Source organism: Antechinus flavipes, chromosome 2 (genome assembly GCF_016432865.1).
Source record: "Antechinus flavipes isolate AdamAnt ecotype Samford, QLD, Australia chromosome 2, AdamAnt_v2, whole genome shotgun sequence".
NCBI lineage: Eukaryota > Metazoa > Chordata > Mammalia > Dasyuromorphia > Dasyuridae > Antechinus > Antechinus flavipes.
Genome location: NC_067399.1, coordinates 150524185 through 150538499, shown reverse-complemented (window position 1 = coordinate 150538499; position 14315 = coordinate 150524185). Strand labels below are relative to the sequence as shown.

The 14315-nt window shown below is 35.9% G+C and overlaps 1 protein-coding gene across 1 annotated transcript in view; it reads right to left on the bottom strand.

Moving 5' to 3' along the window:
* Window positions 1-14315, bottom strand: part of FBLN7 (fibulin 7) — a 75605-nt gene that overhangs the window by 13835 nt on the left and 47455 nt on the right. Inside the window, exons 3-5 of the mRNA XM_051975813.1 lie at window positions 14050-14220; window positions 1670-1795; window positions 576-713 (exon numbers count right to left, since the gene is read on the bottom strand). Of these exons, the coding sequence (XP_051831773.1) occupies window positions 576-713; window positions 1670-1795; window positions 14050-14220 (435 nt within the window). The remainder of the gene's footprint in view (window positions 1-575; window positions 714-1669; window positions 1796-14049; window positions 14221-14315) is intronic.

Sequence of the window (14315 nt, the reverse complement as noted above, 5' to 3'; positions counted from 1 at the left end):
CATCAGAGATTAGGACTACACCACATACAGAAAGTGTGATGGAGAGTTGATTCCATTATTTCAACTAATATACACTGTATAAATAATTCAGTCTCTCCCAAACTTAACATTAGAGCCATAGGCATGATGTTGACTCTAGAGAAATTCAGTGTGGAGATGATGATCAGCACAGGAGTACCCTAAATAGTATTAATGAAAAGAGGGAAAGATTAAGGGAAAGGGGATGTAATGAGCTCTGTGTTGGACATGTTGATTTGGAAATGTCTGCAGAAGGTTCAGTTCAAGATATTTAAAAGGAGGTAATTTCTGATGTAAGTGACTCAGCTCCTTCTTTCATTAAGACAGTACCATTAAAAAATACAACATGTTCCAGACACAAAGTTAACATCAGGACTCATTTAACTAATCTATTTCCCCTTCTGTCTGAGTCACTCATGGCTGATAGCTAGGACCATGGGGAAACTTGGGTGTTCTTTCAATCCACTAAGATCCAGGGTCTTAAAAGAGTACTGAATGCTTACAGGCTCTAGTTCAACCTTCTAGTCGTGGTCCTAACGGGTTCCCTGAGCACTTACCCTGACATATGCTGTTATCTGCTGTGCCTTTCATGTGGAAACCCGCCTCACAGCTACAGTGTTGAGTTCTATCCACCTTGGCACAACGTGGCTTGCGACTGAAGGCAGGGTCATTGGTCACACTCCATTCAGGTGCCACTGAAGAGAAAAAAAATTAAATTTCCCTTGAAGCATCTCCTGTGGAGAAGTTCTGTTCTCAACTTAGGGAGAATACAGCTAAATATAGGTAAGGAGCTGAACTTGGGAGTGAGCAGAGAAGTGTACTGAGAAAGTGCATTCCAAGAGACAAAGAGCAAAGAACTTGAGCTTAGAAAAGACCTACATTTAAATCTTGCCTCTGCCACTAATTTGTGACTATAGTTATCATTTAACTTCTCTGAGATTCAGAGGGTCTCATCTGTAAAATAGAAATAATAACACCTATAGTACTGGATATAGGGCTAGTGTAAAGATAATATTAAATAATGGATATAAAATATTTTGCAAATCTGAAAGTGTTAGATAATTGTCAGCAACTACTATCATTATTGTTGCCAATGTTGTTATCTTATTCTTCTCATCCTGTTTGGGCAGGATGACAGTGATTATTGTTTTTAATCTTGTTCTCATCTTTGTTTATGGCATTTAGAGAAATAGTCCTAGAACAAGTCAGTAATCTGCCTTCTTATATTTAACATTCTAAGATCAGGTAGATAAAATGAGTGCTGTTTGTAGCTGAATAAAGATATTGGAATGTAAGCTCTCTGTAGGTTCACTAAAAGCATCTTCTGGCCAACTCCGATAAGCAGGCATAATGATTGGACTGATATGAATTTTGTCTTGGTCCCACGTGGCTTTTATTCATCCCACTAGGTCACTATATTTAGAAGGCTTTTCACTTTTCATAGCTGGAAATTTGTGGCTTTGGTGCTGGACAAAAGAATGGCTAAAAGTGCCATTCCACAGAGGATAGGCTTCTGGGGAAAAAGGAAAAATCACGAGGAAGCACAGTGAGGCAAGCCCATACAGACAAATTAATAGTTTGGAGTACTAGGGCTTCTGCTTTCTCTTCCAATTTCTTGCTCTTTCTACCCACTCACAAAACTGTTACCTACCTGTCTGAGCCTGATGCTGACAGTTGTTTCCATTCCATCCTTGTGGACAAGTACATTTGTATTGATTGACTCCTTCCACACATGTTCCACCATTTTGACAAGGATGGCTAGCACATTCACTGATATCTAAGGAAAGAAATTAATTTTAATTATATTTATGTGTGTTGGGGTATGAAAATGATAGAAAAGCACAAGATAAACATCAGAAACCCCTAGCATAGATTGGTGCATGGGTCACTTAGTTTCCTTTGACACAAATGACTGCCACTGCTGCCACATTTCCCTTCCCAACAATAATATGAGCATCATCAGGCTGTAAGAATTAGCATCCAACAAACATGCCCTGTCTTCCTCTTTCCTTTTTTTAATCAGATTTACTAAGGGTTTGTCTATTTTGTTGGTTTTTTCATAGAACCAACTCTTAGTTTTATTAATCAATTCAATAGTTTTTTTACTTTCAATTTTATTGATCTCACCTTTTACTTTTAGAATTTCAAGTTTAGTGTTTGACTGGGGGTTTTTAATTTGTTCCTTTTCTAGCATTTTTAATTGCAAACCCAATTCATTGACCTCTTTCTCTATTTTATACAAATAGGCCTCTAGAGATATGAAATTTCCCCTTATTACCGCTTTGGCTGCATCCCATACATTTTGGTATGATGTCTCATTATTATCGTTTTCTTGGGTGAAGTTATTAATTATGTCTATGATTTGCTGTTTCACCCAATCATTCTTTAGTATGAGATTATTTAGTTTCCAATTATTTTTTGGTCTACTTCCCCCTGCTTTTTTGTTGAATGTAATTTTCATTGCATCGTGGTCTGAAAAGGATGCATTTACTATTTCTGCCTTACTACATTTGAGTTTGAGGTTTTTATGTCCTAATATATGGTCAATTTTTGTATAGGTTCCATGAACTGCTGAAAAGAAAATGTATTCCTTTCTGTCTCCATTACATTTTCTCCAGAGATCTATCATATCTAACTTTTCTAGTATTCTATTTACCTCTTTGACTTCTTTCTTATTTATTTTGTGGTTTGATTTATCTAATTCTGAGAGTGCAAGGTTAAGATCTCCCACTATTATAGTTTTACTGTCTATTTCTTCTTGCAGCTCTCTTAGTTTCTCTTTTAAGAATTTAGATGCTACCCCACTTGGTGCATATATGTTTAATATAGATAGTGCTTCATTATCCATGCTACCCTTTAGCAAGATGTAGTGTCCTTCCTTATCTCTTTTAATTAGGTCAATTTTTGCTTTAGCTTGATCTGAGATCAGGATGGCTACCCCTGCTTTTTTGACTTCACCTGAAGCATAGTAGATTTTGCTCCAACCTTTTACCTTTAACCTGCATGTATCTCCCCGCTTCAGGTGTGTTTCCTGTAAACAACATATTGTAGGATTCTGGCTTTTAATCCATTCTGCTAACCGCTTCCTCTTTATGGGGGAGTTTACCCCGTTCACGTTTATGGTTAGAATGACCAATTCTGTATTACTTGCCATCTTGTTAACCCCGGTTTATGCTTTCCTCCCTTCTTTTCCCTTTCCCCCCCTTCCAAGTATTAAGCTTGTGAGCACCCCTTGCTTCTCACAGCCCTCCCTTTTTAGTGTCCCTCCCCCCGCCTTAGAGTTCCTCCCCCTATCTTACCCCTTTCCCTCCCAGTTCCCGTATTCCCTTCCGCTTAGCTTATTCCTTCCCTTTCCACTTTTCCCTTCTCACTTTTCAATGAGATGGGAGAAGCTTCACCATAGATTGAATATGTCTTAAGATTTTTCACTTAAAGCCAATTCTGAAGGCAGTAAGATACCCACTATATTCATCCCCCTCCATTCTTTCTCTCAGATATAATAGGTTTCCTATGCCTCTTCATGAGATGTACTACCCCCACTTTACCCTTTTTCTGGTACAATGTCCTTTCCACATCAATTTCTAGAACAAGGTATACATGTATTCTTTATACATCTATATAGTCAAAATATAGTTCCCAAGATTAATCTTTACCTTTTTAGATTTCTCTTGAGTTCTATATTTGTAGATCAAACTTTTTGTTAAGTTCTGGTTTTTTCATCAGAAATAGATGAAATTCGCTTACTTCGTTGAATGTCCATCTTCTTCCCTGGAAAAAGATGCTCATTCTCGCTGGGTAAGTTATTTTTGGTTGCATACCAAGTTCCTTAGCCTTTCGGAATATCATATTCCAGGCCCTTCGATCTTTTAATGTGGATGCTGCCAGATCCTGGGTGATCCTTATTGTGGCTCCTTGATACTTGAATTGGGTTTTTCTAGCTGCTTGCAATATTTTTTCTTTCATCTGAGGGTTCTGGCATTTGGCCACTATATTCCTTGGTGTTTTGATTTTAGGATCCCTTTCAGTGGGTGATCGATGAATCCTTTCAATGTTTATTTTTTCCTCTGTTCCTATGACTTCTGGGCAGTTCTCTTTGATAATTTCCTGGAAGACGGTGTCCAGGCTCTTTTTTTCATCATGTTTTTCTGGGAGTCCAATGATTCTCAGATTGTCTCTCCTGGATCTGTTTTCCAGGTCTGTTGTCTTCCCCAGAAGGTATTTCACATTTTTCTCCATTGTTTGATTTTTTTGGATTTGCTTGACTGATTCTTCTTGTCTCCTCGAGTCATTCAATTCCACTTGTTCAAGTCTGATTTTCAGTGAAGTATTCTCTTCACTCACTTTTTTAAAATCTTTCTCTAATTGTCCCATTGAGTTCTTTTGTTCTGTGGAATTTTTTTCCATTTCGCCAATTTTGTTTTTTAGAGAGCTGTTTTCTGTTTCCAGTTCACTAATCCTATTTTTCAAGGATTTTACTTCTTTATCCACTCTCTCTTTAACTGACTTCTCCAGGCTCTTTTGCCAAGCCTCCCTCTCCTTTTCCCAAGCCTCACTCTGCTTTTGCCAAGCCTCACTCTGCTTTCCCCATTTTTCTTCTAGCTCCCTTGTGAGAGCCTTTTTAATCACTTCTATGAGGTTCATCTGTGCTGAGGAACAGACAATCTCCTCCTTTGGGGAATCACCTGGGGACTGCCTGTTTTTAGTCTCCTCAGGATTTAGAGTCTGCTCTCTATCTGTGTAGAAGCTGTCAAGGGTTAAAGTCCTCTTCAGCTTCTTGCTCATTCTGTCTGTTAATCAGAGACAAACTACCAAAGAAAAACAGAAAAAACTGGAGTCTTTCTTTGGGGTGGGGCTGGGTGTGTTATCGAGCTTCCTCTACAGACTGCAGGGGGCAGCAGTGAGGCACTAGCAGGACTGTGCTGCGCCTGCGCTCTGAGATCCCAGAGCGTGCTGAGTCACTGAGGGGGGGGGGAAGGGGGGGGCGGCCAGGTCCTGAGGGACTCCCTTCTGAAACTCTTTCCAACCCTGAAATTCTTTGATTCCCTTAAATCGTAGATGAAATAAGATTCCAGTGCTCTCATTTTTAGATAAGGAAATTGAGACCAAGAAAGGCTATTAATTGTTCAAGCTCATGCCAGGAATCAAACTCAGGCACTGTGACATCAAAGTCAATGTTTTTCTTTCCATTGTACTACCCTGCCTTGGATTGACAAATTGCATCCCTTCATTCTACTTTCTTTTTTAAACCAAAACATATGATGCTATAAAGTTTAGTAGCACTGAGCACAATGACACATTGACTAACAGACTAAAAGTTTGGGTTTTCCCAATGCACCTCTTTTAAAAGGATCACATGGAAGAAATGAATATCCTCTGTTAACTACTTGTTAAGGAAGCCTTGATGTTTGTCTGGATTCAGGCAATCAGACAATAAGCATTTATTAAGTTCCTATTTTGTATCAGGCTCTGTACATAGGCACTAAGAAATTCAAAGAGAAGCAAGTGCACAATCCCTGCTCTCAAGGATTTCACAGCAATGGGAGAACAACATGTGAACAAAATATATAAAAAGTAAATTGGGGATAGTAGAAGGAAAGATGCTCCTACTAAGGTGAAATAAGAAAGACTACCCATAGAAGATGGATTGGGAAAAAGTCTAAAAGAATGAATTGTTTCATCTAAATTTTGAAGAAAATTATGTTAATGTTTTTAATAATGGAAGGAAAAATTCCAAAATCTGTTTTTAGCTTTGATACACATCTTTTTGGAAAGAATGCTTTCAACTTCCTATTAACATAAGCCCTAGTTTAATCTATTCTCCATGCTTTATGTTACTAATCACCACCTCCAAGGAATGTCAATGAAGACAGTCAGTCAGCAAATACCAGAGAGCTTGGAATTCCTCTGTTCCTATCCACTTCCTAACAGCACAGCCTAAATACTAGACCAGGCAGATATTGACAGAAAGCCAAAGAGTATTAACCCCATTGTCCTTCACCTTGACCCCCAATAGGAACTCGGCTCCACTACCTTTTTTTGCTTTGGCTAAGGTGGAAGCAGTGAGCCTTGACTGCACCTGAATGAGGGGCTGTGTGCCAGATAATTGCCAGCTCCTTACTGGAATGCAAAGTTCAGCCCCTGTACAGGTGTTTGGGAACAGAATATGATATTTCCTTCTCTGGAGTTGCTTGCTAAGAATTTTCATTTTGTGAAAGGCATCATAAATAGCCCTTCTATTGCTTATCTCACTAAGGAGTCAGGGAGGATTTAATGGCCCACTGACCTCAATCCATAAGTCCCTCTTAGCTTCTGGCTTTCCTAGTAGAAGTGATATAATCCTTTTATGTTCCTTATCCTCCCCACTACCCACTCCACTCAAGCAGCTTTAGGAAGTCCAAGGTCTCTGCAGCCTGAGCTACATTAGCATGTCAGACAAGACAAGACTGTGGAATGTGGCAAAATGCTTAGCAATTTCAGAGATCCCAAGTAACTCCTTATTTTCTGGATCCATGAATTTTAACAGCACAGGCATTTGACATGTTACTAAGTACTAAGCCCAGTAGGTGGGAGGGCAAAGCAGCAGGTAGTCTGATGAATTATTTTATTTAGAGCATCTTTTGCATTCCATTGACCAGGCTTTCCAATGCTGGGTTGCCCTAGGTTTTTTAAGGCTATGCCCATGGAATACAAGCTCTGGCAGGTCTTACATAGCTGAGAGGGCGTCAAACACAAGCTAAAAACAGACTTGAGTGGCTTCTATCAGAACACCAGTCTAGCTGAGTTTAGAAAGGCTTGGTACCAAAAGACTGGCCATCAAATTGCTTATTGTCTTAGTGAAGGGAAGAAAGATGAAAATTTGAAAATAAAATTTTTAAATGAATTATTTAATTAATAATTTTAATAAATTTAATTAATTAAATGATTAAATTAATCATTTAATGAGTGAATGAATCAAGACAATGAAATTTGTTTTGATATATATATTATATATACAATTGGAAAAATACAATACTATCTGAAAAAATTTGCACTTTGGGGAAGGGCAGCAATTCTAGTCTTATGATTTTATTCAAGTAAGGAACTCTTAAGTATGGAAAAGTCCATCTCCCAAAGAAGAGCAATAAGTCCTCTAAAAATAAATCATTATATTACTTGTAGGACTTGAACCCAAATCCTTCTTGATTCCATCCTTCCTCTCTTCTTTGCTTACTATATAGTTAAAATAGTAATTATGAAGGGAGCATGATACATCATCACCTGGAAGGAGGGTATTTGAATGAGTGGAAAAAAGAATTACAAAGAAGTCACAATAATTTGAGGAATTTTATACTTTATACCATACTGATGCCATGTAAGGGAAACGGGTTTGGATTTAGAATCAGAAGACCAGGATTCAATTATTGATTGTCAAGCAACCTTTGATATTCTTTGAGCTGATCATTTAACTTCTCTTGAGCCTCATTTGTAAAATGAGAAAGTTGAACTAGCTGACCTCTAAGATCCATTCTAATACTAAATCCATGATTCTTTCAACCTCTCAACATCATCTTATAGGAATATAAATGATTATCTTAGCCAAGAGAGTTTATACTTTTACTAGCATTATTTCATTCATTTGTTCAAATAATCATGTATTAAGCACCTGCAGAGCTCCTCATCCCCCTACCTCCTATCCTAATTCTCTTTTCAACAATTCAAGTACATTGTCTCCACACAATGACCTATCATGCTCTTGCCGTATTGACTATTCCTAATCAAAGAGAAGAGATAAAGAGAGAGGGTGAATAGAGTCCACAAGTCAACAAGCATTTATTAAGTACTTACTATATACTAGGCACTTTTAAATGCTGGAGATAGAAAGGTAAAGAAACAAATCCCTGATCTCAGTAAGAATAGAACATATTGCATAACATGCAAGTAGCTATGTACAAAGAAGATTTAGACAGGATAAATTGGGAATCATCTCAAAGAGAAAAAACTAAAGATAAGGAAGATAAGAAAAAGAAAGAGGAAAGGACAGAATAAGCATTTACTAAATGCTTATGATATTCTAGGCACTATGTCTCCTATGATCCTTACAACAACACTGAGTTGGGTGCTATTGTTATCCTCATCTTATAGCTGAGGAAACTGAGGCAGAAAGAAATTAAGTGATTTGCCCAGAGTTATGCAATTAATATTTAAGATTGAATTTGAATTCAAGTCTTTTTAATTTCATTCTCAGGATTCTATCCAAAGTGGCATCTGACTGCCTCTAAAGAGCGAAGCTAATGTCGAGTATGAGACATCAGTTATCTCATTTAATACTGACATGTTTAAGTTTCATGACTTCAAGCATTTGTGCTATTTTATTAGTAACTTCATTTTTAATTGATAATTGTAGACATATGCAGCTATGCCAATAGAGAAAAAAAAGAAAGACAAGTTGTAAACAAGTCTGTAGAGTGGCTGATAGCCTCTTACAGGCTTTTGTGCTCTTGTTCACCTTAGTAGTATAAAGAACTCCTTTGCATTTGTTTCATTGTTTCCCTTTAAAACTCAAGTTTTGTGTTTCATTTATACTTCCAAAGCATATTGTAAGTTTATTGGATTCTAAGTCCAAGTGTGTAAAGTCAATGATGTGGTTTAATGAGAAAAAAAGTGTTAGATAAATTTCTTGCAAAAATGTTACAGACATTTATGGCCATTATGGGCTAGAATGCCTTAAGGATCTCAAATGGGGCATAAAATAGACAACTGTACTAAATTCACTGACAAATTAGTTTAAGCTGTTGAATCCTTCTCAGTCTCCAATACCATCTACCAGCCTAAAAGAACACAGTGTTAGAGGGCATGTCAAGACCTCCCTATTTTTCCATCTTCTAACAGTAGGGACTTACGTACTAGCAATCTCTTCCTTCATTTTCAGAGACTGGTCAGGGTAGAGAGGTTTATAGCAGAATAGTAACAATACCCTCACACTGCCATCTGACACAGTAGAAGATATAATTCAGGTTAAGAATTTTTTTCATTTTACGAATTTCATTTGTTGTACTAGTAGTTATGATACTGTAGATTTCATGTCATAATAAGTGAAAATTGTCTGAAATCAATGTTTTTTTTAAATGGAGATAGCACAAAAGATCACAGAATTCTAGAGAATTTAGTGAGAAAAATGTTTTGTATGTTGCCAATTTTATTTTGTATATTGGTTTTATGAATTATTTCATGGTTATTGTATTAAGAAATGTGCATGTTATCAGAATTAATGTTTTGTTCTAAAGAATTATATGCCTAAAAGCATATTTCCAGCAATCTCTAGTGAAAGATGATCATTTTTAGTGGTTGCAGGAGTCTAACCCCCATTTATCATGAGTTCAATGTATCAGTATTTGCATTTTGACTCTCTCGCACTATTTTCTAAGAATATTATTTCTGTGAAAGTTGAGGATTGACTCTAACTAATCTTTATATAGTGCTTTAAGGTATTCAAAAAAACGTTAAAAATGTTATCTCCTTTGATCCTCATGATAATCCTGGGAAATAAGTGTCATTATTTCCCTATTTTAGAAACTGAGGCAGATAGGGGAAGTAGAAGGAGGTAATCGAGGGGACACCTTCCAATTCAGTGAAAAGTCTAAGAAATCATCTATCCATATAAAATAGATCTCACTGGTATTCCTGCTTTTTTATTCTGATACTTAGACAACTGCTATTAATCCAATTCTTTGTACCTTTTGGGTCCAATGATAATAATGGTGCCAACTGAAAGATCATTCAACTATCATTGATATTAAACTGGGTTTGGATTTGAGACATAACACAATGGACCTAACTCTCCTTTAAAGTAAAAATTACTATACCACACATTGCTTTCATGTTCCTATTCTTTTTCCTACTCCTCTCCCTGTCCTCCCCTTTCTCCTGCCAAACTAAGGATCCCAAGTCAACCTTCTGTAAGAAGCTGAGACTCTCTGATCCATTACACTCCAGAAATCTTTCTTACATGAAGCTAGTGCTCAGTAAGGAAAACATAGCAGATGCTTAATAAATGTACATTGATTGCCTAAAGCATCCTCAGCAGCACTAGGAGGCCTTCATTCATAGTCAGAGGAGACAACTTATATGCATTGCAATTTCAGAGGTACCAATAAACCCAACCTTCCCCCATCTAAAAAACCACTTTCTTTATCTTCTCCTTGAGTTCTAAAATTCCTCTAACAGGGAATTTTAGGAACTGCTTTCCATATTGCTGCTTTTTTTTGCAGCTGTACTTAAAAAAAAGAAATATCCAAGGGATAAATATATTCATTTAAGTTTACACTAATCTATAAATGTGGTTTTCCTCTCTCTCTTCATACCTTTTTTAGTTGACTTCTTCCATTAGAATGTAAGCAACTTAAGGGAAGGAACTGTCTTTCTTTTGCTTGTATTCCTATTTATATCTCTTAGAATAGTGCCTGGCAACAAAGTGAGATAAATTATCTACTTTTATCTATCTAAGTGGATAATTAGTGATCCATCTATCTACCTCAGATGTACTGTATCTGTAGGACATGTCTCTGTGTGCCCCTTTCCCTTTCCATTTTCCAACTCCTTGTTTGAGAACAATTATCAAACAAATACTACCTACCATTGATTCATGGATTGAGCAAGGCTACAGTTACCATCTCTGTCACATCTCAAAACCCCCCTTCCTTGGCTACCAAACATTATATTTTATAAGTCATTCTCCTTTATTAGAAAATATGCTCACTGAAAGCAAGGACTGTTTCATTTTTGTATTTGTTTCTCTAGAACCTAATACAGTACCAGACACATAATATAAATTTAATACATATGCTTTTTTATAACAATAATAAAGGAGACATATAATAAACACTTGCTGAATTAATGTTTAAAGAAGGAAAGGCAACCTGGGAAAGAGAAAACAAAAGAAGCTCAGAATGGGGATGGAACCAGTGCTGAATTTTAAAATGGAATGAAACAACATTAAGAGGTTCAACTGTATTTGGGTATCTTGATTCACTGTGTTTTCAGGGGGACAACTGCTAAGGCTATTCTATACTAGTTTCAGGAAGGCCCTAAAATTTACAAATATAACTTTCAGCGGAACAAGAAAGAAAAATCTGTTGAACATTTAAGATGCCAAATGGCTGCTCTCCATCATGGAGCCAACCTCTGCCCGCTAAATTATTTTTAACAGGGTGTAATTATATGTAATTTTCTTCCCTGCCAAGTTGAATCAGTCATATGCAGACAGAGAGGCATCTTTCCAAATAGCTAACTGGGGGCAGGGTGAAAAGATGGCAGATTAGTATTAATGTGTCTTGTCAATTTTTTCAATGATATTGACATTATAGGTTTTGAAATTAATCATTTCAAAATCACTTTGATTCCCCCTTAAAGTAACTGAACACAGTATTTAGGACTAGTTCTATATAGAAAATGAAATGAATACTATAGTTGTTTCTTGGATTCTGGGATATCTTTCTTAGAGATTACTTAGCAGTGAACCCTTCTCTTCATCCTTCTACCTCCAACCATTAGCCTTAAGAACTAAATTATAAACACAAATATTATCAGGAGAATGATAAGCAATCAAATATTGCTGCATTTTTCAAAGACAATAAGGGAATCCAACAAAACTCCTCATACCTACATGGAGATAAGTTATTATCATAAACACGCTCTGTGTTTTCACATGTGGGAAGTTTAAGCAAGATCAATGATATTTAAGGAATTCTCTACTTCCTGTGTTATGAGATATTACCCCTTTCTGATCTTAGACACAAATTTGTGTGCTTCCTTAGAAGCTATCCGTTTGAAACTAATCCAAACAGTCACCTTCTGTCCATTTGTTCCCAGGTAAGAAATGTATTCTGGATGGGAATCTTACTGGTCTATTTTGATTTGTGGATGAGCAGGAAGGAAGTGTCCTAAATTGGTCAGCTTGCTAACTTGGTAACTACTGATGACTAGAAGAATTGGTAACTACTGACGAGTATTGATCCTAGACTAGAAGAATTCAATCTTATCTAAGAATGCAATTCTGTGATTTCTTGTCTCTGCTTGTCACACTTGGGGCATTTGACACTAACTTTTGTGTATTTATAATGGTTATAGAGCATTGTATTTTTGCCCTGTACCCCCTGACATATGGATCACTTCTCAGAATCTTGTTTTCAAAGAATTGAAGGAAATGCTAAATTCTAAGTTAGAGAAAATAAAGATGCCTTCCCCCTCCTCCCCATCCAAGTTTATAAATCCCTTCACAGGATCTGTGAAAAATTTGATTCAGATGCAATAAAAACTAAAGACTGAACAGGAGAAAAAAATATTAGCACATTTCTAAATTAGTGATTTTTCTTTATTCCTATGATATGAAATGAAAATGAATATGAAAATGAAAATCCTTCACATTAAATAGATATTTAGCTTTGATTGTGATCATGAATGAATTAAAAAACTGTTTAAATTTATACACAATTGAATTTCAACAGCTTAACTGACAAAACTGACTCAAGCAAGTTAGTACTTTTATAGATGGTACTTGTACTCAACTGACAAATTTTTATCCTTTAAATTTCTACACAATTGAATTTCAACAGTATAACTGAAAAAAACTGACTCGTTAGCTAAGACTTTTGTAGATGGTACCTTTTCTCAAGTGACAAATTATTAACCTTCTCAAAAGGTTAAATAGAACCTTAATTCATAAATTTACTCATAGTTATTCCTTATAGCTGATGTTAACTAATTCGCTGTTGTTGTCTTAGGTATACCATAGATACAAGTATGACCTGAAAATTTAAGATTTAGAAGGAAACTTGCAGGTTATATAATTTAAGCCCTACCTGAAGTTTGAAATATATCAGTATATATTCAATTTATTTACATATTCTAAAGAGTTGATGAATTATTTAATGTTATCAACAATTATTTATAATATCATGTAACTATATCTACTATAATTTTTGGACAGCTACTATTTTTAATCTATGGAATAAAGCATTATCATAAAAAGATGATTGTAAATGAAACTGTAAACCTACTATGTACAATTTGTTATTCTTTTTAAATATACAACAAAATTATCATGTAAATCTCTTTTTTCTCTCCTCTTTCTACCATTGTAGAGATGATTACTATTAGACACAAAAAGTATATTTACATATATACTTATATGCTTCTATTTATCAATTCTTTCTCTATTGATATCACATCTAATAAATCAAACCTATGAACACTTTGTCATATCAAACATTCCCCACGGAAGAAAATCCTCTGCAAATGTTTCTTGGTGATAACATTGGCAGTCCTTTGAAAGCTAAATGGAAGATCCATCCAAAATAGACATTCTTATTTTGAAGGCAAACTCTTCCTAGAACACTCAGAAAACAGTGTTCTATTTGAGCAGAGAGGAAAGAAGGAAGAAGCTTTCCATGTCTGCTTTCATATGCTTTGCTGGAGTGAGATTCTTTGCTGGGATTTGCCTGCCTACAAGACATGTAGCAAATCAGTATCCCAAGGATTAGAGAAGCATCCCTCCATCCCAGGGATAATGATCACAATAGTTAAACTTTCTTTTATATTTCATCTTTGTAATGTGACTTCCTTTAGAGCAGAACTATTTCTTTATTTATTTTTTAATATCCCCAGAACTTAGGACATTGCAGGTGCTTCATAAAGGTTTTGTTATTCATTCATTCTTTCACAAAATGGAAATCATGAGAGCGTATTAGCCATATGGAAAGTCTCTGCTCCTTGAGAAGTAGAAGGGGAAAGAAAATATAGAAAGAAAAAAGAGCAAAGAAGTATATACAATTCTATAACCTATATAAAGTGCCATCACTTTTCAGTGAGATTTGAAAAGCAAAAAAAGCATAGGAATTCTACTTTTAGCACCCCAATTCATACTGATTCCTTCTTTATACTAGTCGGATAGTTATTATGTAATTTACCTTTTCTAAAGTCATGTATGAGCTTATGAGAAGGTAACCTAGGCCTACAGAAACACCCCAGCCTTAAACAATAGAGAACAATAAATACCTTTACATTCTGGTTTGTCACCTGTCCAATTGCCATTGGACTGACAAAGGAGACTATTATGGCCAATCAGCTGGAATCCAGGATTACAGGTGAAATGGACTTCGTGGTCCACTAAGTACTTGCTGCCAAATTTTCTCCCATTGTATGGGGCTTCCAGTGCAGGGCAGGAGACTAAAAAAGGAAAAGAAGTGAAATTATTTCAGTGATGATCTATGTTCTAAGAGAAGGTAGGGTAAGATTGGTTCTGAAATTAATTCTATAGATTT